The sequence below is a fragment of the Piliocolobus tephrosceles genome, chromosome 4, assembly GCF_002776525.5.
Source record: "Piliocolobus tephrosceles isolate RC106 chromosome 4, ASM277652v3, whole genome shotgun sequence".
NCBI classification, from domain to species: domain Eukaryota; kingdom Metazoa; phylum Chordata; class Mammalia; order Primates; family Cercopithecidae; genus Piliocolobus; species Piliocolobus tephrosceles.
This window is the reverse complement of record NC_045437.1, coordinates 116,514,140-116,538,729: the sequence shown is the minus strand read 5'-3', so window position 1 is coordinate 116,538,729 and position 24,590 is coordinate 116,514,140. Positions and strand designations below refer to the sequence as shown.

The 24,590-nt window shown below is 40.5% G+C and overlaps 2 protein-coding genes across 2 annotated transcripts in view; both read left to right on the top strand.

Annotated features, from left to right (window-relative positions):
* The first annotated feature begins 7,501 nt into the window (after window positions 1-7,501).
* Window positions 7,502-23,098, top strand: C4H5orf47 (chromosome 4 C5orf47 homolog). Its single transcript, XM_026456424.1, has 5 exons — window positions 7,502-7,841; window positions 16,716-16,801; window positions 18,265-18,364; window positions 19,772-19,807; window positions 22,890-23,098. Exons 1-4 carry the CDS (start codon window positions 7,517-7,519, stop codon window positions 19,789-19,791), a joined length of 531 nt encoding a protein of 176 aa, XP_026312209.1. The 5' UTR covers window positions 7,502-7,516; the 3' UTR covers window positions 19,792-19,807; window positions 22,890-23,098.
* The window catches only part of NSG2 (neuronal vesicle trafficking associated 2), a 101,411-nt gene continuing 96,613 nt past the window's right edge, over window positions 19,793-24,590 (top strand). Inside the window, exon 1 of the mRNA XM_023218965.1 lies at window positions 19,793-19,807. The gene's annotated coding sequence lies outside the window, so the exon portion shown is untranslated. The remainder of the gene's footprint in view (window positions 19,808-24,590) is intronic.

Sequence of the window (24,590 nt, the reverse complement as noted above, 5' to 3'; positions counted from 1 at the left end):
CATTCCAGCTCTAGGTAAGGTTATATCCTTTTCCTGAGATCTCGATTTCCAGGTTTCCCAGGGAGGATGTGTGTCTGGAGGTGAACTTTCCCCCTCTCACACGTTGGGCACTCACAGCTTTTCAGCTGTCTCACAGAGTTTGCAGCAGCAAGCGCTTCTTTCAAAGGATCTGTGAATTCTCTGTTTTCCTGGTATGTTCCTGCAGTAGTTCTTGGAGCAAAAGTTCATGATGTGAGTCTCTACATGCTGCTCTGTTCATCTGAGTGGGAGCTACAGTTTTAGTTCTGCCTCCTACTTGTCATTTTTTCCCCAGTAGGTTTTCTTCTATGTGTCCCATAATAGTATTGACAATAACTCTGATCAATATATTCTAGAAAATATTCTGAAGGAATTATGAATAAGAAACTCAGCAAAATGGGCCAGGCATGGTGGCTCATGCCTGTAATCCCAGCACTTTGGGAGGCCGAGGCAGGCAAATCACAAGGTCAGGAGATTGAGACCATCCCGGCTAACACGGTGAAACCCCATCTCTACTAAAAATACAAAAAAATTAGCTGGGCGTGGTGGCAGGTGCCTGTAGTCCCAGCTGTTGGGGAGGCTGAGATACGAGAATGGCATGAACCTGGGAGGTGGAGCTTGCAGTGAGCTGAGATCACGCCACTGCACTCCAGTCTGGGCGATGGAGTGAGACTCTGTCTCAAAAAAAAAAAAAAAAAGAAACTTAGCAAAATGGAAATGGAAATTCCAGCAGTGGGACATATAACTGAAATTAAGAACTTAGGCTAGGTGTGGTGGCTCACACCTGTAATCCCAGCACTTTGGGAGGCAAAGGCAGGAGACCACTTGAGCCTAGGCGTTCAAACCTGGCAACAAAGTGAAACCCTGTTTGTATAAAAAAATCAAAAGTTAAGCCAGGTATGGTGGCACGTGCCTGTGGTCCCACTACACAGCAGGCAGGATTGGAGGGTTACTTAAGCCCAGGAGTTCAAGGCTGCGGTGAGCCATGATCATGCCAGCCTAGGCGACAGAGTGAGACCCTGTCTCAAAAACATAACAAAATAAAAGAACTTAATAGAGGGTTTAATAGCAGATTAGATAGTGCTGAAGAGAAGATTAGTGAACTGGTATATAAATCAGTAGAAAATAATCAGACAGAAGATTAAAAGAAAGAAGTGTGGAAACTACAGAAGAGCAGAAGACATCTATGAAGCAGAGTAAAACAATTTAACGTATGTGTAGTGGAGTCTCAGAAAAGAAGGCAAAGAATGGAACAGAGGCAATAGCTGAAGAAAAATGGCCTAGAATTTACCAAAGCTGAGAAGTGCTATCAAGTTGCATATTCAAGAAGCACCAATAAGCCCAAACAGAGTAGAGACAAAAACTCCACACCTAGTCACTTCATGTTGAAACTGCTGAAAAGCAATGAAAAAAGAAAATCTGAAAAACATGCAGAGGAAAAAAGACATATTACTTTGAAAAGGGCAGTAATATGACTAATAGCTGACTTCTCAAAAGCAATACCAGCAACAAGAAGACAATAGAATATCTTCAAAGTGCTGAAAGAAGATAGTTGGCAACACGAGTTCAATACCCAGCAGAAATATATATATATATATATATATATATATATATATATATATATGTATGTATGTATATACACACACACACATATATATACAGTTTAAAATGAATGAAATTAAAAAAAATGAATGAAAAGCAACGGAAAGAGTAAATATATCAGTAAACCTAAATGAAGCCTGACCGTATACAACAATAGTAATACTGATGTCTCATGATGCTTAGAATATACTATAAAATTACCAAAAACTCTGTATGTGCTTACGTAAAACATAGGAAGGAAGAAAAGTTGAGAGTCGAGTCACCAAAATGGCAGAGTAGAAGCAATCTGGCTTCCCTCTCCCCCACAGAAAACTAAAACCAATATCCGTGCAAAGGTTATCACCAGCAATATCCTAGAAATCAAATATGAAGCAGAAATGATCCCCAAGGCCACAGAGAAGTGAAGAAACCTCCAACTGGAGGGTAAGAGAAATGGACTTCTTTATCCTTGATGACTGTGCCCCAAGCTGCCAGTCACCACACAGAAAACTGCCCTGAGAATCATTTTGCTGTTTTCTCTTTCAGAATTTCTTCAGAATATTTTGTAGAATATGTTGATCAGAGTTATTGTCAATATTATTATAGGACACATAGAAAAATACCTACTGGGGGAAAATGGCAGATAGAAGGCAGGATTAATTTGCAGCTGCCACTCAGATGAACCGAACAGCATGTGGACACTCACATCATGAACTTTTGCTCCACTGGTGACAGTGAAGTAGATGCCAACTTTCACATTATCCTGGGTTCCTGCGTCAACCCATAGAAAGTGTCATGAGTGCCTGAAGGGAGAAAAACCCTTGAGGGCAGCTTGAGACTAAGAGGGGAGGATGGCAGTTCAGTGGCTCTCCAGCAGCACCACCCTGTGAGAGGCATGCTCCACAGGTCCCTGGGCACGACCCCCTCCCAGCCTTCCCACATGGCTGGGGTGTTTCATTTGGGACCCATCACCCTCCATCCAAGTCTGGCAGTGCTACTAATGTTTGTGAAAGTGAGGCAAATCTGGGCTTAAGAGGCCATCTAGTGTGGAAAAGGAGGCAGTGTCCTAGTGGAAACGGGATTCAACAGGTGGACTGCAAAGAATCTCTAAGCAAATATACCCTAGAAAGACAAAAACAAGCTGGATGTGAAGACTGGATAATATAACCTTTCATGCAAAGACATGGATGCACATCCACAACAAACAACAGCAAACAGGGAACCAAGATCTTCTCAGACAAAGCAAAGTGCCAGTTACCAACCCTAACGAGACAGTGATGTGTGTTTCTGTGAGGTATTTCTTTTTTCTTAATGAGATTAACATTTAAGCTAGTAGACTTGGAGTAAAGCAGATTACCCTCCATAATATGTGTGAGCCTCATCCACTCATTGGAGGGCCTGTGTATTAGTCCATTCTCATACTGCTCATAAAGACATATCCAAGACTGGGTAATTTATAAAATAAAGAGGTTTAATTGACTCACCGTTTGGCACGGCTGGAGAGGCCTCAGGAAACTTGCAATCATGGTGGAAGCGGAAGCAAACATGTCCTTCTTCACATTACAGCAGCAAAGAGAAATACTGAGCAATAGGTGGAAGAGCTCCTGATAAAACTATCAGATCTTGTGAGAATTCACTCACTATCATGAGAAAAGCAACATGGGGATAACTTCTCCCACAATTCAATTACTTCCCACTGGGTCTCTCCCACAACGTGGGGATCATGGGAACAACAATTCAAGACGAGACTGGGTGGGGACACAGCCAAACCATATCAGCCTGGAAGAAAAAGATTGGGCTCACTTGAAGAGGGGGGAATTCTGCCAGCAGAGGACCTTTAGACTGGAACTGCAGCATCAACTCTTCCCTAGATCTCTTAGTTTGCTGGTGTACCTTGTATTTTTTCTCTCTCACACACACAGAGTCTTTTGCTTCTGCTTCTCTGGAAAACTCTAATACACATATCCATGAGAATAGCTAAAATGAAGACGACAATGCCAAATGGAGGTGAAGAAGTGGAGCAAGTGGAACCCTCATACTTGGCTGGAGGAGTGTAAATTGGTACAACCATTTTGGATACCTGTTTGTCAGCAGCACCTATAGCTGGACGTATGAACACCCTAAGCAACTCCACACTAACATATATAGCCTACAACCTGTTTCCACAAAAGGTATGTATGAGATTCTTCTTAGCCACACTAATAATGAACCAAACTGGAAACAACTAAATGTCCATCAATAAGTGGAAAGGATAAAAAATGGTGACATAGTCAAATGATATGCGAACTTCTACAGTTGTTAACTAACCAAGTTCATTCTGCCCTCAGGCAGAAAGCCAATCACTGAGGTGATGGGTTTTGCAAGGGAGAAAAGATTTCATTTGCAAGGCTACTGTGTGAGAAGACAGGAGAATAAACCTGAAATCCACCTCCCCAAATACAGGGCTTGAGGGTATTTAAGGAATAGAAAGCAGGGTGGTTTAAAGTGTGGGGAAAGATGATTGGTAGGGAGGAAAGGTGAAGTAATTGGGGTTTCTGCAAGTGTAATCAAGCTACACCATTCTTCACACGTGTGCAGAAAATGGCTGCATTGGCATGATCTGAGGGTGAGGTTTTTGGGCCTCTGACTTCAAAAGGTCATTCTTCGGGCATCCATGCAGGCCCAGTTGAAGGGTTGGTGGTCTTAACTGACTGAAAATGACCAAGAGCTGCCTTCCAGTTCCTGAAAAACAACCTTTAAGCACCCGTTACTATAGCGACCAACATCCAGAGATGTTATCTTATAAGGAAGCTTGTGGGAGTTTAGTTATGTATTGTTTGGCTACATGACTTAATAGTGGGATTTTTTTTTTTCTTTCTCATCCATAGACTCAGGTCATAGCTAGCATTAGTTTTTTTTTTCTTTTTTCTTTTTTTTTTTTTGTTGTTGTTCTTTTTTGAGACAGAGTCTTGCTCTGTCACTCAGGCTGGAGTGCAGTGGCACAATCTTGGCTCACTGCAACTTCTGCCTCCTGGGTTTAAGCAATTCTCCCACCTTGGCCTTCCGAGTAGCTTGGATAACAGGTGTCCACTACCACGCCGACAAATTTTTGTATTTTTTAGTAGAGACGGGGTTTCACCATGTTGGCCAGTCTGATCTTGAACTCCTGACCTCAAGTGATCCACCCACCTCGTTTTAAGAACAACCAGAAGCAAGCAATGTAAAGCAAGCAAGGCAGGTTAAGTTTTGTGAGTTTATTCAGGTTAGCTCTCGGTTTCACAATAACATGTATCTCACTGACATAACTTGAGTGAAAGAAGTAAATTAAGGCCAGGCACGGTGGCTCACGCCTGTAATCCCAGCACTTTGGGAGGCTAAGGCAGGCGGATCATGAGGTCAGGAGATGGAGACCATCCTGGCTATCATGGTGAAACCTGTCTCTACTAAAAAATACAAAAAATTAGCCGGGCGTGGTGGCAGGTGCCTACAGTACCAGCTACTCAGGAGGCTGAGGCAGGAGAATGGCGTGAACCTGGGAGGCGGAGGTTGCAGTGAGCCGAGATCGCGCCACTGCACTCCAGCCTGGGTGACAGCGAGACTCCGTCTCAAAAAAAAAAAAAAAAAAAAAGTAAATGAAATGGATAAACCTAACTGACGACTTTTTTTTTTCTTTTTTTGGAGAAAGGGTCTTTTGCTCTACAGGGGGAGTGCAGTGGTGTGATCAGGGCTCACTGCAGCCTTGATCTCTATAGCTAAAGCGCCCTCCTCAGCCTCCCAAAGTCCTGGTATTACTGGCATCTGGCCACTGATGACATCTGAAATCACAAAAAGGAAAAGGATGGTGACTGGGTGAGGACATGAGGTGTTTCTGCAGTGCACCATTTCTTAACCTTGATGGATCTTACACAAGTATATTCACTGTGTAAAAATTCAACCATCTACATAGTGATGATTTGTGCATCTTTCTGCATATAATTCAATAACAAATGTTTAAGAAAGTATGTCTCTGTCACTGCCTATTACTTTGGGGAAGGAACTTCACATTTTGGAGTCCCAGTTCCTCTGGCATAAAATGGTACATGAATTTAAAGAGATGGTCAGGTTGGGTGCAGTGGTTCACGCCTCTAATCTCAGCATTTTGGGAGACCAAGGCTGGCAGATTGCTTGAGCCCAGGAGGTCAAGACCAGCTTGACCAACATAGCAAAACCTTATTTCTACTAAAAATACAAAAATTAGCCAAGCCAAAAATTAGCTGGGTGTGGTGGTGCACACCTGCAGTCTCCCAACATTGAGGCAGGTGAGTCGCTTAAACATGGGAGGCAGAGATTACAATGAGCTGAGATTGCATCACTGGACTCCAGCCCCGGCACTGGATTCCAGCCCTGGCGAAAGAGCAAGACTCTGACAAAGGCGGGGGGCGGGGGAAGGGTTAGTGGGAAACCTATTTGTAAAGTTTAAATGCAAAGAAATTACAATATGCACCTCACAGGTTATGTCCTGAATGGACAACTATCTCTCGCTGTGTGCCAGATGCTGAATATACACTTTATTTTGATTTATCCTCACAACTCAGTTCTCCTGAGTTTACATCTGAAGACACTGGAGGCTCAGAGAAGGAAAGCAGCTGGGTGCAGTGGCTCACACCTGTAATCCCAGCACTCTGGGAGGCCAAGGCCGGCGGATCACCAGAGGTTAGGAGTTCAAGACCAGCCTGGCCAACATGGTAAAACCCAATCTCTACGAAAAATACAAAAATAAGTGGGGTGTGGTGGCTCATCCTTGTAATCCCAGCTACTTGGGAGGCTGAGGCAGGAGAATCGCTTGAACCTGGGTCATGGAGGTTACAGTGAGCCGAGATCACACCACTGCACTCCAGCCTGGGTGACAGAGCGAGACTCCATCTCAAAAAAAAAAAAAAAAAAAAAAAAAGGAAAAAGGAGAGAGAGAGGGTAAAGGGCTTGCCCAAATAACCCAGCTGGCCAGTGCCTAACCAGGTTGGGCCTCACATCCCTGTCTTCTCAGCCCTGTGTCTCTTGGGGATCATGGCTCCATCGCCACCACCTACCAGGCCAAGGGCATACTGGAACCTTCCGGCAGCCAAGGGCTCTGTGTTCTCCCCCAGGCTCCCAGATTCACGTGGCCGATGCTCCAGGCTGCTCAAGTCCTGTGTGGGTTCCTCACTCTGAAATCCTCCCGTACCAAAGCATGGGGGTGTCTCCCTCTCCCTAGTAGTGACCTGGTTCCTTTCTCCCACCCTGTTCTTGGAGTAGCTCGTTTCCTCTGAGGGGTCTGTACCTCGTCATCGTCCCCAACCCAGCACCCGCCCTCTTTCCACTTCTCTCCATCTCTCCTGGGCCTCTCACCTCCCAGCAGCATGCCCTTCCCCTACTCCTGCAGTCCACACAATGACCGGCTCCCTCGCTCCTCAAGCCCAGCTTTCTCCCTCCAGTCCCCCAGCAGTGGTCCGGCCCTAACCTCCCTACCCCACCCTGCATGGTGGTCCCCGCCACCCCCATGTGGTGATCCGGCCTTAACCCCATCACCCCATCCCTAGTGGGTGGTCCTGCCCTAGCCCCATCCCCCCCATCCCTGTGGGATGGTCCAGCCTTAACCTCCTTCCCCGCATCCCCATGCGGTGGTGTGGCCCTAACCCCGTCACAGCATCCCTACGGGGTGGTCCGGCCCTAAACCTGTCCCCCCTCATCCCGGCGCCATGGTCTGGCCCTAACCCTGTGCCTCCCCCATCCCCATGGGGTGGTCTGGTCCTAACCCCTCCCGCATCCTCGCGCGGTGGTCCAGCCCTGACTCCCTCCCCGCAATCCCGGCAGGGTGGTCTGGCCCTAACCGCTCCCCGCACCCCTCGCCTACACAGTGGGCCGTCCGGCGCCTGGAGCGTTGTGTTTGCTGAGGGCCGGGCAGCGGTTGACTGAGGCTGTGATGGCGGCGGCAGGCCGGGGTCAGGAGCAGCACTCGGCGCGCTTCGTCTATGTGACGCGCTTCGGCTCGCATCAGTGCGGTGGCGTCCTGCAGCTGGGCGGCCGCGGAGCTCAAGGCCTTTGGGGTCAGGGGTCCAGGGCTGGCTGTCGCCAGGAGAAGCCGAGGGAAGCACCGGCGGTGGCGGGAGTCCAGGGTGGCAGTGAGTTGCCCTCCGGTTCCCGGCCTAGGGTCGCCACGACCCTTGGTGTGGAGGCTGCGGCCCCTGCCTCCTCCCAGCTGCGGACATCGAGCGTGCGAAGCGGCACCAGACTGCCGGCGCCTGCAGGTGGCACCGTGGGACCGGGCGCGGCGGGGCGGGGCGGGAAGGGGCGCGGCGGGGCGGGCTCACCTGCTGGGCGCCATCTTGCGGCACGTGGAGGTTGGGGGCGGCTTTCCTGTCAAGCCGTGTTGCGAGCACGCGGGGGCAAAGTAGAAACCCAGTAATTCCCTTCAGAGGACTCGCGGTAGCCGGGACGGGCACCTGACATAAGAGGAGAGGTTGTTAAATGGAGCCTTTACGGCCCCCTCACGGAGGCTTTTGTCCTGCGTGTTGCGGTTCTGGCTGAGTGAGATTGGTTGACTTCGTGAACCCCCCTCACCTGGAGGACTGACTTCTGGATGCTGTTGCGTCATCCTGACTAAAAAGAGCATAAACTTTACATTTAAATCAGGAAATGTCTTAAATTCAAAAATTAGCCTCCTATAGGTTTTGCATATGTCTTGATCAATTTATTCCTAAATATTTAATCTTCTTTGCTGTTGTAAATGGGGTTTCTTTTTACGTAATGCTCTCTAAATGCTTACTGTGTATAGGAAGCCAATTTATTTTTTTTGAGATGGGTTCTTGCTGTGTCACTCAGACTGGAGTGTGGTGGTCCAATCACAGGCTCACTGAAGCCTTGACCTCAGCCTCCCGGGTAGCTAGGACCACAGGTGGGCACCCCCATGCCCAGCTACTTTTTTATCTTTTGTAGAGATGGGGGTCTCCCTGTGTTGCCCAGGCTGGTCTTGAACTACTGGGCCGAAGTGATCCTCCTGCCTCAGCCTCCCAGCCCTGGGATTACATGCATGAGCCACTGGGCCAGGCCTCTCTTGGTTTTTCTTTTTCCTTGTTTTTGAGACAGAATCTTGCCCTGTGGCCCAGGCTAGGGTGCAGTGACATGATCTTGGCTCACTGCAACCTCCACTGTCCTGGTTCAAGTGGTTCTTCTGCCTCAGCCTCCCAAGTAGCTGGGATTACAGGCACCTGCCACTGCGCCCAGCTAATTTTTTTTCTGTTTTTAGTAGGGATGGGGTTTCACCATGTTGACCAGGCTGGTCTCAAACTCTTGACCTCAGGTGATCCACCCGCCTCAGCCTCCCAAAGTGTTGGGATTACAGGCATGAGCCACCACGCCTAGCCCTCTCTTGGTTTTTCTAAATCAACTTTACTGAGGATTAATTTACATATGTTTTGAAGAGGTTTGCCAGATTTATACACACCCTAGTAACTGCCACCATAATCGAGATATAGAACATTTCCATCACCTGTACTTATAAAATAATAACTTTATTAAACTGTAGTTCACAGTGCATACAGTTCACCCATTTTGCACGCATAGTTGACATATTCATGCTTGTGTAACCATCATTTTAGAATATTTTTAACCCCAAGAGAACCCCTGTATCCATTAAACATTGCCCACCATTCTCCCTATTTGCCCTCCTTTACGCATAAGCTCAGCCCTAACCAAGTACTAATCTGTTTTCTGTCTCCATAGATTTAACCATTTTGAACATTTCATATATGTTGAATCATAGAGTATGTGGGCTTTTGTGACTGGCTTCTTTCACTTAGCCTATTGGTTTTTGCATGCTAATTTTAGATCTTGTTAACTCACTGGACACTTTTATTATTAGTTTTATCCTTGATTCTCATGATTTTCCAGATACCAATATATATTATTTGTAAAGAGGTATAATTTTGTTTCTTTTTCACCCATTCTTTGCCTGCGATAGATTTATTTTGTCTAATTGCATTTGCTAATACCTCAGGGGCAATGTTGAATACTATTGGAGATAGCGGGCACCTTAGCCTTGTTCCTGACCATAGGGGAAATGCCTATAGTGTTTCCCCATTAAATAAGGTACTGGCTATCTGACTAAGGATTATATATTTCAAATATTACAAAGTATCCCTCAATACTTATTTTTTCAGTTTTTTTTTTTTTTTTTTTTATCATGAATGGGTGTTGATTTTTGTCAGAGGATTTCTCAGGTCTATGGAGATACTCTTTTTCTTTAGATTTATTTATTAATATGGAATGTAATATAAATGGATTTCTGATTGTTGTACCAACCTTGCATTCCTGAAGTAAATTCTACTTGGTTTTGGTGTGTTATTTTCCTAATATAGTGTTGGACTCTGCTAATAATTTGTTTATAATTTTTGCATCAGTATTCAGGAGGGATAGTGATCTTTAGTTTTTCTTTGTACTCCTTTATCGGGTTTAGGTATCAGAGCTGTGTTTACTTCATAAAAGGAATCAGGAATTTTTCCTTTTCTATGCTCTTGGATAATTTATAGAATGTTGGGATTATCTTGTGTTTGAAGCTTAGGTAGAATTCTTCTGTAACTATTAGGACCTAGTGCTTTTTGTGGGATAATTCCTTAATAACCTTCTCTATATTTTCTATGGAGATTGACCTTTGTAGGCTTCCTAACTCTAATAGGTCAATTTTAGTAACCTGTATTTCCTTAAGGAATTCTCTGTTTGATCTGGGTTTCCAAATTCGTTTGCATAGATGTCTGCAAAGTAGTGTCTTATGATGTTTAAACATTTTCTTGCATTTTAATGGTTATTTCCCTCTTGTCATTTCTTTTCCTGTATATATGTGCACTCTCCCTTTTTCGTGATCAAATTAGCCAACATTTTGTCTGGTTTGTTAATTTTTTTTTAAACTAAGATTTTGGCCAGGTACAGTGCCTCACACCTCTAAGTTTACTACTTTGGGAGGCTGAGACGGGAGGATTGCTTAAGGCGAGCAGTTCAAGGCTTTAGTGAGCTATGATATGGCCTTCAGCCTGGAGAGACAGAGTGAGAACCTGTCTCTAAAAAACCTTAATAAATCAAGGTTCTGATTTATTAATTAGATATTTTGTTTCTCTAGTCTCTTCCTCATTAATTTCTGCTTTTAATATTATTTCTTGTTCTTTCTTTTGGTTTACTTTGTTCTTCTTATATTTTTTTTGTGAGCAGGACATTTAATTCATTTATTTTTATTCTTGTTATTAAGTGTTTAGTGCAATGAATTTTCTTCTAACCACTACTTTAAATACATCCCATAGTTTCCAATATGTAGTGTTTTCATTGTCACTATTTTTAAAAGAAATTCTGTAATTTTTAACTCTTTTCCATAGAGTTGCTTAATAGATTTAAAAATTTTAAGTTTTCAGAGCGTCTCAGAGTTTTATTTTTAATTTTTGCTAGTAAATGGTAGGTTTATTCTGATCAAGAGTATTGTTTGTGATGCCTTCATTTTATGGATGTTACTCGTGTTTTCTCTGTGACCTAATTTGTCATCCTTTTTGTTCTTTTCACCTCAGAAACCATGCCATTGGAAGACTGCTCCTTTAAATCTTGCTTGCCCCTTTAAACTGAGTCTATCCATTATATTGCATACTTGGCATTCTGTGTTGTGTCTGTCTCTTTAAATTTCTTCCCTATAGTCTGTACTCTGATTTGCCTAGTTTTTTTTTTTTTTTTTAGTATTTTCAGATTTAGAATGCATGTAATCTTAATATTGGTCACTTCAGCTCTTTTGAAACATTTTTGTAGTGTTTCTAGTTTCTCTTCCCTCCTGGCCAGAGCCCCTGTAGGTCTAGGGCATATGGGATCATAGAGCAGCAATTTAATGTTTTTCTTTCATTTTACTTACAGTTATTTTGCAGCTTCAGCATCCTTTGTCTTAAAGTAATGTTGAGGGTGTGGTTTTTTGCTTGCTGTTGTCTTCAGCTACCCAGAAGCCCTGCATTAAAAGATTGTGAATAAGAAAAGTGATAGGAGCCGGGCACGGTGCCTCACACCTGTAATCCCAACACTTTGGGAGGCCAAGGCGGGCAGATCACGAGGTCAGGAGTTTGAGACCAGCCTGGCCAACATGGTGAAACCCTATCTCTACTAAAAATCAAAAATTAGCCAGGTGTGGTGGTACGCACGTGTAATCCCAGCTACTGAGGAGGCTGAGGCAGGAGAATGGCTTGAACCCAGGAGGTGGAGGTTGCAGTGAGCCAAGATCGTGCCACTGCACTCTAGCCTAGGTGACAAGCAAGACTCTGTCTCAAAAAAAAAAAGAAAAGTGATAGGGTCAGATTTATTAGTCCGTGCTGTACAGGGGGGATTGACTTAGAGGCAGGTTAGACTGGAAAAAAACTCAAGTTGAAAAATATGTAAATATTTTGTTTGCTATTCTTTCAGAACTAAATTTACTTTGATAATTTATTAGGTTGGTGCAAAAGTAATTGTGGTTTTGGACCTTGACTTTTAAGTCACTATAACTAGGCTCAAACACATCTTTCTTAATCAAAATAGGAACCATTACAATCAACACATTTTTGCCAACAAGAAGTAAGTGTTTATTCTTGTAGTATAAAAGTCCACACTTTGGGATTTGATGAACACTTGGGAGGCATTTTCTGTGTTCTGCTGGTTGTGGAAGCGTTTTCCCTGCAAAAAGTTGTCCAGATGCCTGAAGCAGTGGTAGTTGGTTGGCAAGAGATCAGGTGAATATGGTGGATGAGGCAAAACTTTGTGGCCCAATTTGTGCAACTTTTGAAGCATTGGTTGTGCAGTGTATGGTCTGTCGTCGTCGTGGAGAATTGGGCCCTACTGTTGACCAGTGCTGCCTCCAGGCATTGCAGTTTTTGGAGCATCTCGTCGATTTGCTGAGCATGCTTCTCAGATGTCATGGTTTTGCTGGGATTCAGAAAGCTGTAGTGGATCTGACTGGCAGCAGACCACCAAACAGTAACCATGATCTTTTTTTGGTGCAAGTTTGGCTTTGGGAAGTGTTTTGGAGCTTCTTCTCGGTCCAGCCACTCCCGCCTCTTAGTTCTCCTTCCTCTGGATCTGATCATGTTACCCCTGCCACAAAGGAATTGTGGGGTGGGAGAGATTGGAGGCCAGAGAACAGTTACGAGGCAGTTACAGTAGTCCAGTGGAAAGAGTGAAGGCCTGAACTAAGGCATTGGCAGTGGAGGCAGAATGGACATAGCTTATTGAAAGAGAGAAGGAAGAATTGTGGTCGAGTCTGAAGTCTCTGTGCTGGGCAACTGGATGGATAATGGAGCTACTAACATCAGTGACCACCCTGCTGTGCTTGCGAAGACAAGGATATAGTCAAGGGAAGGGGGTCCTGGGATAGACTTATATTTAAACCAAGCCAGAAAGTGCTTAAGTGCTTAGGTTTTACTCAGTCTTGGGTGTACTTAATGTTTGTTTTTGTTTTGAGACAGTGTCTCGCACTGTCTCCCAGGATGAAGTGCAGTGGTGTGATCTCAGCTCACTGCAACCTCTGCCTCCCAGGTTCAAGTGATTCTTCTGACTCAGCCTCCCAAGTAGCTGGGACCACAGACATGTGCCACCATGCCTGGCTAATTTTGTATTTTTAGTAGAGACGGGATTCCACCATGTTGGCCAGGCTGGTCTTGAACTCTTGACCTCAGGTGATCCACCCAGCTTGGCCTCCCAAAGTGCTGGGATTACAGGTATGAACCACCACACCCAGCCCTTAATGTTAATATTAAGTAGACATTAATTAAATGTGTCACCCTCTATGGGGGAAAAATGAATTATTTTTTCAGTAACATTTACTTAAAACTTATCATGTTTGTGGGCACTAGGTCAGGTGTTAGTGACACAGATGTGTCAGACGAGTAGTCTGCTCTCAAGGGACTTATTAATGAATAATGGGAATATAAACTAGTAGATATGAGTGTTGTAAGAGTGAGCTGAGAATAGCTTTGCTAGTCAAGTTCAAGGAAAGAAGAGGCATAGATGCAGAAAATCAGGGGACATGAATAGAGAAATCACTAGTGGGACAGTAGAGGTTATCAGGAGCATTGGCTTTGAAGTCAGAAAGACATAATCCTTGATTCTGTCATTTATCAGCAGGATAATATTGGCCAAGTTAGTTAACCACTATTATTCTCAGTGTCCTTATCTGTAAAATGGGGGTAATGGTTCCTACCTTAAAGGGTTGCTGTGAAGGTTAAATGAAGTAATACATGCAGAGTGCCTAGCACAGTGTTTGGCACAGAATAAGTGCCCAGTAAATGCTGGCACATTGAACAGAGAGGCTTGAAGGGAAGATGGTGATTAGCATGTCTAGCACACAGTGGACATGTACTGTTTATTGAATGAATGAAAAGTTTTGGACCACATTATGGAATACCTTGGAGACTGTCATTTTTATAGTCACTGAAGATTTTTGAATGGTGGGGTGGAGTAAAGTTATCAGAGACAGCTACACTTCTGAAAGATAAACTGTAATCTGTTTGGAAAATATACTGAAGTTTAGAGATTCAGGAGTAGGCAAATCAACTCTTCTAACATTTCAAATAAGACTAATAAATCAGGCCAGTTCCCTGTCCTTACAGAACTTGAAAGCTACATTTATAATTTATACATAATGGAAGATGATGAATGAGCGGAAGTACAAATGAATACTTTGGAAGTGGTGAATGATTTGGGGAATGAGAGAATCAGGGAAGGCTTTATGGTCGTGGAAGCTCCATGAGATTTACACGTGGGGCTGAGATAGAATTAGGTAGGGAAAACATGTGAACAAAGCGCTGAGTATGGATCAGTGATGGGCAGCGATTAGGAAGAACAACTGGGTCAGAGTAGGTGGAAAGAGGACTAGAGAAAGATTTGAAACGTAAGTCAGGACAAAATCCATGAAATACACTGGAGATAGTCTCAGTACAATACACAAAATGAGTGAAGAAATATGTCTTTTTTCTTTTTCATATCTTCTGTACTTGCTGTATTTTAGATCCCCAAGTAATTACGGGTAGACTTTTGATGACTCCTGTGCTTTCTCAAGGAGTATAGGTTTATGTTGGGTAAGATTTACAAACAAGAAGCATTTGGGAATGATACAAATACAGTATTCCAAAGGTTGTAGGCATTTAGAGGGAACGATTGATATGGGTATATGGAGAGCAGAGTTTCCCAAACTTATTTTTCTATGCCATACCTACATATCATCTGTACTATTGTTTACTTAATATATTTATTTAAATAAGTACATTTTCCCTTTTAATTAAATTTCTTTTTAGAACACTTTAAATCATTACTTCAGTGGAAAACCTGTACCATTTGCTATAAATAGAAATTAATTAGAAACAAATATAATAAAGGCAAAACAGTATTATTAAATTCTAGCTAAGTAGGTTGTCTGCTGAGAGTTGTCTGTGGTCACAAAGGGAAACGAACAAGTCTTAGAGAAGGCTTGATGACATACTGGTACCAAACTTAGACTTTCTCCCAAATGTAATCAGAAGATTGAAAAAAACTGGAAAGGGAATGAGTTTCTCACCACGAGTTAATATTCCTTAGTGCTATGTCTGTATGTCTGTGACCTGCTCCAAATCAGTGGCATGTATCTCACAAATTGAGAAATGCCATTTTAGAGCATATTCTAGTTTATTCAATAAATGGAATACTTATTGTATAGCCGATATCTATAGAATTGGATACTGGATCTCCAGTGAAGAATAAAACACACTCCTCAAGTAAACAGTGTGATAAATCCTATGATACCTGAGCGGAGGGTGCTTTGTCAGATCAGAGAATGCTCCCTGGAAAGCTAAGTATTGAATGAGTAGAAGAAAGTGAGATATAGAGTAGTGGTAGGGCAGGAACAAGGTGGGGAAGGGTTGAGGTGAGGGAATATTCTAGACAAAATGAGAGCCAATATAAAGACTTTCGGGGAACACATGTTCATTATTTTATAATTTTGTCTTTGGAAAAACAAACCCTTGGGTTTTCTTCTAACAGTTAACATTTGGGAAGGCAGCATGGTTTTGTGAGTGTTCAGGAAGCCCGTTCACTCTGGATAACCCGTATTATACTACTGTGTGTGTGGTAGTGTGAGTGGAAAGTTGAGTAAGACACACATGGCCATTGCCCTCCAGGAGGTCAGAGCCTAGTGGAGGAAACACGTGATAAAAAGGTGGGCTGAGTGCTGTGAAGAAGGTGTTCTGGGAGCCAGTGCTGGGTGTTGAGCTGCAGGTGCTTGAGGGAAGACTGTAGAGAAAGAGGTACGTGTGAGCTGAGTCTTGAAGAACAGGTAGAAATTTGCCTGGGAAGTGTGTGGGTGTGTGGGTGGGTGTGTGTGTGTGTGTGTGTGTGTGTGTGTGCGTGTGCTGAAAGTCTTAGGAATTAGATACATTTGAGGAACCACGAGGTATTGTGTAGTATTGTGTAGTTGGAAGTGTAGTGTCTGTCTGGAGTTGCACTGAGAAGAATGGAGACTGTAGAGATACACTGGGGCAAGATGTGTTATCTGGTATTTGTTCATTCTGTTGTTGGTCTTTTTGGGATTAGCCTTACAAAGCAGAAAAGGAAGACTGAACTAGCTGGATGATTTGCTAGGTACTTGCCAGATTATGTCTAGTTTTCTTGGTTGTTTTCAACATGTTGTTAGTGAACTGGTAAACCAGTATTACCTGGTGATCAGAAATATACCAACAAGTATAAAAATCCTCAAAGAGACCTCAGGAAACATTTATATGGTCTCTATTTTCTTTTTTTTTTTTTTTTTGAGACGGAGTCTTGCTCTGCCGCCCGGGCTGGAGTGCAGTGGCCAGATCTCAGCTCACTGCAAGCTCTGCCTCCCGGGTTTCCACCATTCTCCTGCCTCAGCCTCCGGAGTAGCTGGGACTACAGGCGCCTGCCACCTCGCCCGGCTAGTTTTTTTTTTTTTGTATTGTTAGTAGAGGCGGGGTTTCAACGCGTTAGCCAGGATGGTCTCGACCTCTTGACCTCGTGATCCGCCCGTCTCGGCCTCCCAAAGTGCTGGGATTACAGGCTTGAGACCACCGGTCTATGGTCTGTATTTTCAAATAGTAAATCCTTACATATGTTGACCTTTTCACTTTCTTCTTAAATATTAGGTTTAATCCAGAAGGATGCAGCTAAAAAGTTTGATTTTCCCATACCATTGAATGAAGCTTCCAAAATAATGAAGAAAAAGAAAAAGGTATATTGGTATGAAGGAGAATGAGCAATATTTGAATTTTAGATCATCCTCTCTAAATACAAATGTGTAAAGATATTCAAGACAGTGAAAATAGTTCCATCTTTTGAATAATTTAATTTTCTGAAATGAGAAATAGAAGTAATTCAGCAGAAATGGAACTGGGTTTGGAAATATTTATTAACCATAAAGAATTGTCCTTCCAGTGTTATACCAGTGAAGGTATAAAACACATTTTAATCAAAATGTAACCCCATTGGAGGATTTTTCAAAGCATGATATATGTTCCAAAGAAGATAATAAACTGTGACAGATAATGTAGTATAAGAAGAAAATCACAGATTTCATAGAAAAGAATAATGTATCTATAGTGGTCTTTTTAAAGACAAGGAATATGTAATAGGTTTCTAGCAGGCAATCTGAGAAGGATGATCCACTGCTGCTGAACTGTTCTCGCTGCTAGTTGTCCAAATGTCATGGTAACTTGAGTGTTTTGAACATATTCGAGATCAGATGCTCTGCAAATCTTTGATTGCCACTGTATGTTTATACTTCACAGCATCATTTATATTCAGTTTAAAGAAATTATTGGTTGATAGTGACACATAACATTGTGTTGTTTCTGAGCTTTGAGTTGTTTGATATCTGTGTATGGTATAAAATAGCATTAGCGGTTAATAACTCTTCTACCAAATGTATTTTGAGTGAGCATCTAATTTTCCTACTGTACTAAGAGATGTTTCTTCTGAGAACCAGTTCCTTTTAGGTGAGGAGAAAAGAGCAATAACCAATACTTCCTTTTAATTACTGTGTGCCAGATACTGGGGTAGGTGCTTTACATATGTATTAAATATTTTTTCCTTAATTCTCATAATCCAGTGTATGAAGTTATTCCTAGATGAGATTAAAATACTCTCCCATTGTCAGGCAACTGGAAAATGGCAAAGCCAGAATTTGAGCCTAGATCTATTTGTTTGATTCTATAATCCTTGTTCTTTCTCTTCCAGTATATTTACGTTCTCTAGTCCTATTGCTTTGGTGTGTCCTAGGAGAAATACTTAGTTCTTAACTGGAATAAAATACATTTAAAAATAAAATCATTGCCCAATGGTTTAATCATTGGAATATAAATTCACAATTTTTTAAAATTGCCTTTCAGAATGGAATGTGTTAGAATCAATTAGGTTGGACTTTATAGTCATTGCCTTTGAAAGGCAACTTCATCCAGGACTGTTAATTTAAATACTACAGGAAGGAAATTCCAGGAATTTCAAAGAAGAGAACAGATATTTCAGTGATTGTGGGTAAACAATTACACTTAGGTTTTAGTTCTCTAAATGCTGATATAGCCTTTAATGATGATATCAATTGACATACAACACAGTTGAGTCATTCCTGGTTGCCTCCATGAAAATATATTCCTACTTTTCTGCTCAGCATTCTTTTACTGTGCTTATCTTTTTAAGGTTTTAGTATGGAATAGAGTATACAAAGTCATTTCAAGAATGCTTGAAGAAAATGAAAAATATAGACACAGGCTGAAATGCCAAAGGTTATCTAGTGAAAGTAAGTTAACATAATTTTTATTGTGTTAAAAAGAGTGGCCTCTGTAACAGTTTAGTTATCCTGGGATTGCATGAGATCAGCAGTTTTCTTAATTGTCACATTCAATGTACAGAACTATAGAAATGAGACTAGCATATTATCTATCACTGTTCATCATAATTAGAAGTACAGAGTACCTAGAAGCAGTGAGTGCAGAGAGCACAGGTATAGGAGTGAGTGGAGGAATGTAGAAGGAATGACTGGAATTTACTTAGCAAAGGGAACATACTTTTCTGTTAAATGTGAATCTTAATGGCAATTAAAAAATAGAAATTACAAAACTCATCAGTATTGATGAAGAAAAACATTTTAACTTAACTGCAATATAAAATTTTACATTGTGTCACTTGGTGAAGTCATTTCCTATCCATGGAAGCTACACTCCTGCTTAATGCATTTAACAAAATCTGCCCTTGAGTTATGGCCTTGATGTCATTATTTCATTCCTGGAAAACAACTCATGAATTAAACCGTGCTCTAAAGCTGCATCACTATTGAGTTGATATCGTGGTCAGAGCAAAATTAGATGTAGTCTGGTGTGTTTATTAAAATAATTTGTAGTTCCGGATTTTCAAAAAATTAAGTTGGATAAAATTCATGTAACTAATAATGCCATGTGAATTGATAAATCACAAGTTATTTTCTTTCCTTGACATACATTTCTTTCCTTAACACGTCTTTCTTTCCTGCACATGCTATCATGAATGTTTCTGTGAGTTCTTAGTACAGTCATTCTATGGCAACTTCTGTTTCATAGTCAGTAAAACCGCAATATTTAATTTCATGCACAATATTTTCATAAGATAATCATGAAAACAGAATGCCATTTTGCAAGCAGTGGAAACGTATGATTCATATAATATTGCATCAGTGGTAGCATGAATTGTTTGCAATAATGGCAGATTAGTGATAATGTGTTTCACTTTTCTTATCCAGAAAGGAGGAGAATGAGGTGGGGGGTGGATAGGAAAAAGAAAAGTAATCAGAGGTATCTTAAAAAGGATGTTTGAATAGGCAGAGCAGTGTGCACAAAACCTGGACATACTTCTGAGTGCTAGTTCAGATCACTGCATAACTTTGAGCTTGTTGGGTTCTTTTCTGCCTCAGCAAGAGGCCTTATCTTAAATGTAATCTTGTAAGGATTATTTAACAACTTAAAATGATATGCTGTGTTTTCCATAAATAGCCTCTTCCAAACAAGCTCATTATTTTACATTACAGTGTTAAACTAGGTTACAGAACTTTATAAAACTCATAATTATGTTTAAAAATGTATTACAACTTGTATTCCATAATATGTATTTATTAATGGGAAAACCAGTGCTAGATGCCAACTTAAATTTTCCTTATTTTTTATGTTGTTTGCAGGCTCAAATTATACAAGATGAATCTTCTTATCTTCTGGTAAGAATCTATTTAGGTAATAATTATAGAGTGTAGATGTTTTTCCCTTCCCTTCTATATTCTCCCTTCTCCAAACCCTAGTGTATAACCAACTATTGCTAATTCCAGCCTATTTCCTTTCTTAAATCCAATGTTTGGCACATAGTAGGCGCTCATTAAAATACTTACTGACCTTTAAAACTTCATTTGGGTCCCGTGTCCGTCATGCTATTATGCTCCATGTTTTTCCTTCTTCTTCTTCTTTCTTTTTTTCTATTGTACCCTCTGAGGACAGAATCTTCTTCTTTTTGTTTATACCTCTACTTTGTTCTCTTTTCCTTTGAATATATTATCATATTTCATGCTATCTTACTACTGCTCCTTTTTATTTCTTAGTGTCCTGCACTGCAGGCTGTGTTATGGCCCTTGTCCTACCTCACTTACCATATTTACCTTTGCTACCGCCTAATAACAAATGCTGTCCTAGGAGTAATTGTTGGCCCCATTCTCTCTTTACATATTCACTCTGAGATAACTCACAGATTTTTATAGCTTCAATTACTCTTCCTGGGTATATTACCCTTAAATCTCCACCCTACCATTGACCTCTGGTCACGTACCTCTGATTTTCTTTAGGCTGTCTACTACTACTTTCTTTTTGGTCACCTCTGCTGATCTACTGAAATCTACACACAGTTATCCTTTTTTAAAATTTTTTTATTTTAAAGAGACACGGTTTCACTCTCTACCCAGCCTGGAGTATAGTCACTCGATCATAGCTCACTACTGCTTCTAACTCCTGGGCTCAAGTGATCCTCCCACTTCAGCATTCCCTCCCAAGTAGACAGGACTACAAGTACGCACCACCATGCCTGGCTAGTTAAATTTTTATTTTGTATAGTTTGGGATCTAGCTATGTTGGCCAGGTTGGTCTCGAACTCCTAGCCTCAAGTAATCCTGCTGCCTCAGCTTTCCAAAGTGTTGGAATTGCAGACATGAGCCACTGTGTCCAGCTGAGACTATATTTTAGACATGAACATGAGCAAATTCATGGAGTCAAGAAAACGTTTAGGGAATGTATGTGTAGGGAATGTACACTTTGATTAAAGATTGTTTGACACAGTAACCTAAGAAAGTTATAAAAGTATACTGAGATAGTATTTCTAAGAGTCTAACTTGAATTTTGGGCAGAGGATTTGTACTTCATTCAGTAGGGAATGAAGAAATGGACCATTTTCTTAATCTTTTATTCTAAATGATTTCAAATTTACAGAAAGACTATTAGGCCAATACAAAGCACTCCAATATACTCTTTACTAAGATATGCTGTTTTTTAACATCTTGCCATGTTTGCTTGCTCATTCTTCTTCTCTGTCTGTGTATAAATACTTCAGTGTGTGTAACCTAAGAGCAGGGGTATCTTTTTGTATAACCACACTACAGTTATCAAATTCAGGAAATTGAACATCAATATGAAACATAATTTATAACCTACATTTCACTTTTTTCCTATTGCCCCCAATAATGTCTTTAATAGGAATTTTTTTTTTAATTTTGGTACTAGATATACAGTTCAGGATCATGTATTGTGTTTAGTTGTCGTTTCTCTTTGGTCTTCTGTAATCTGTAGCAGTTTTTTAGTGTTTGTCTTTTTTGATATTGATATTTTTGAAGAATACAGGACAGTCATTTTTTCAGGCTATTTCTCAAGACTTGCTGATGCCTACTTACGATTTGATTCATGTTATGCATTTTTTGGCTGGAACGTATATGTAATATAACTTTCCAAAGGATCGCATCTTGAGTTATATGATCTTCACTGATCCCTTATTGATGATGTTAACTTTGAGCTCTTGGTTAAGTTGTTATCCATTTATAGTTACTATTTTTCCTTTTGTAATTAATAAGTATTTCATAGGAAGGTAATAAGGGTATGCAAATATCTTGTTTCTTTATAAATATAAAGAACATTTTAAAGCAGTAGAGCTATCAGATTTGCATTTTAGAAAGAATATGATATCATTTGTGGAAATATTTGTAATGGAGGTGAAATAGGAGGTGAAAAAGAAAATCTGGGGATTGTAATAGCATCCAAGTGAAAAGTAAAATGCACTTAAATGAGGGTTGCAGAGGGTGCAGAGAGAAGACAAATGATCAGGTATGGGGATAAGATGATACTGAGTTTAGAGAGTGAATAAGAAATAAGGAAGTCAGGAGAAAGGACTAATTTCATGAAGGTACTGAGTTTTACTTTTGACATGTTGAATTTTAGGTAATAGTGAGGTACCCAGGCAAAAATGCTAAGCAAGTTATTGGAAGTGTTGTAAGGGAGGTAGTGTGATATCTGCAGTGCATAAAGGTCACCTGTAGTTCTAACAGTAGATGTAGATGAAGACTTTAATGTGAAGATGGAGAGAGAGGAGAGGACTGAGTACAGAGTATCAGGCAATGCTGAGGATAAAGAGGAATTTTCGGTTTTGGAGTCAGGGATTATAGGGATTACAGGGATTATTTGGAGTCAGGAGTAATGAGAGAGATTATTGTGGGGCTGAGGAGGGAGACAAATGAAACTTGCAGGAGATCACGGGATTGGGAGTTCAAAGGAGGGCAGAGACCTTGCTTAGTGAGAGTATAGGGGTCTAAAAATATATGTAATATAACTTTCCAAAGGATCGCATCTTGAGTTATATGATCTTCACTGATAAAAATATGTCATCTGGAAACATTTGAAAAGTTTCAGCACCTAGAGGTAAAGCACAGGTTCCAGTGATGACTGTCTAGGCAATGGCCTTGGTTGTAAGTGGCCTGGAGGTGAAGACCTGTGATACAATGTTTCTGTGGCACATTTCTTGTAAATGGGACTGTTGAAGTCACCAAGGGTATTGGCAGGAGTTGGAGCTGAAAAGAAAAATATGAGTTACACACTGAGTGTGTTGGAAACTTTCTATGTTCAGCTAGAGAAAGTAAAAGTCATTAAAACAGTTAAGTACAGGGAGTTTCTAACTGTTGCTTTATAGCCTTAGAAATGCTAAAAAATTTCAGTGACTACTGATGATGATATTTTATATTAACAAGAATTCAATTTTGTCATTTTTAAATTTAGATTAACCTATCTTTGGATGTTTCCCAAAGAAGATTATGAAGAACCTAAAGATGAAACATTAAATGAATCATAATTATTTGTTAATTTTGATGTGTTTTATTAGAATTGGGACTTTAGTAGTTGAATAGAAAAACTACCTTCTTTATAAATTAATAGTATTTCTTTGCTACTTAATAATACCTTTAGTTAAATGTTGTTACCATATGCATGCAAGTGTTATTTTCAGAATTAATACTTATTCTACATACTTTGAAATTAACTTTATACATAAAATTTAGATTAGAATATCAATGCGATTACATGAATTTTCTAATTACCAGCTTTTCCATGTTATTAATGAGTCTACAACTGCTGCTTTGTACATCTCTTCTTTTAGATGTAACTTTTAAATTAAACTTGGATTCATTTAAATTATTTTTGGCTTCCTCTAAACTTCTTTATTATTTTATGGAAAAAAACCTTAGAATTTACATAGCAACCATTATTTTGGGTGTTAAAACTAAGCTAATGATTATTTAAGCCATCTTTTCATCCTAAGGAAAGTTAGTAAATATATGCATTTATAATATGGGTATATTATAATGGACTATATTATAATATGGAGTATTTTAGGAAAAGTTTTGGGCAAAGATTAGAGGAGATGCCCTTTACCTTGCCAGGCCCCTAAGTAATAGATACATTATTTTTAAGTCAGTGAATGAGAGGGTTAGAATTCTGAAAATCATTTAGAAGTATTGCTTAATAAGTCCTCATTTTCTACTCAACGTTAAGTAGTAATCGACTTTCACCTCCGCCAGTTTTTCTGCTTTTTTGCTGGTATGATCTCTGTTTCTGAATTGAATCAAAGGCCTAGGTGGAACTGGAAACTTAGGAGGGAAAGACAAAATGAGGCTTGTTCATGATCAAATTCTGTGTACTCTAGTTGCTTCTTTCCCCTGGAGTGGCAGGTGCTTTTTTATCCAGGATGATTACAGTGATGATATCCATTCTTTTTGGGGGGCATTGAGAGAGGGTGGGCTTCCAATTATTTACAAAAGTATTACAAAGTGTTAATATACAAAATTCTCATGAAATAGTACAAGTTGTAAGGACTGTAAAGTAATTCATAGTTTTGTTTCTTCCTCTAATAGTTATAACTTAATTACTTCAGGAGTCTACAACAGTGTAGACTTTGTGGTAACATGATCTTCTAGTGACTATTTATCAAATCCACCTGTTTCCAGATGGAAAGACACATTGCTTGGGGAAATGGCCTAGGATTTTTTTGCTGTGTGGGCTCTCAAGTTTCCTTGCATGGAGGGTAACACAACTTCTTTATATTATGCTGGGTAAATTTCAGGCTGCTAAATCCTTGGGTGAAGCTTCAAGTTTTAACTTATGCAACTGAAGTCCATTGCAAAATGAGACATATTTACACTGTTATACTGTAATTTATGCTGCATAAAGTTTTGTAGTGAATGTGAATGAGGATTTTAGGTTTGCTTCAATGTATGTTTATATTTATGTGACTTATACAACTTGCCGTAGTAGTCTGTTTTAAGTTATTAGGTATATCACTATTTATTAGTTTTAAAATAAGAGTCTAGCACTGGATACAAACTCAGTTTATTTTGCTGTTCTAGAACCATGGAGGAATGAAGACTGCCACTGAATTGAATGTTCTAAATATTTGTTCTAAATCTTTTAATTTTTGTTTAAGAA

Coding starts and splice junctions, on each gene's coding strand:
- C4H5orf47 (XM_026456424.1), top strand. CDS start 7,517: ATGGCGGCGGCAGGCCGGGGTCAGGAGCAGCACTCGGCGCGCTTCGTC. Junction 7,842..16,715: donor CAGACTGCCGGCGCCTGCAG/GTGGCACCGTGG, acceptor CTTAAATATTAG/GTTTAATCCAGAAGGATGCA. Junction 18,365..19,771: donor CCAAAGGTTATCTAGTGAAA/GTAAGTTAACAT, acceptor TGTTGTTTGCAG/GCTCAAATTATACAAGATGA.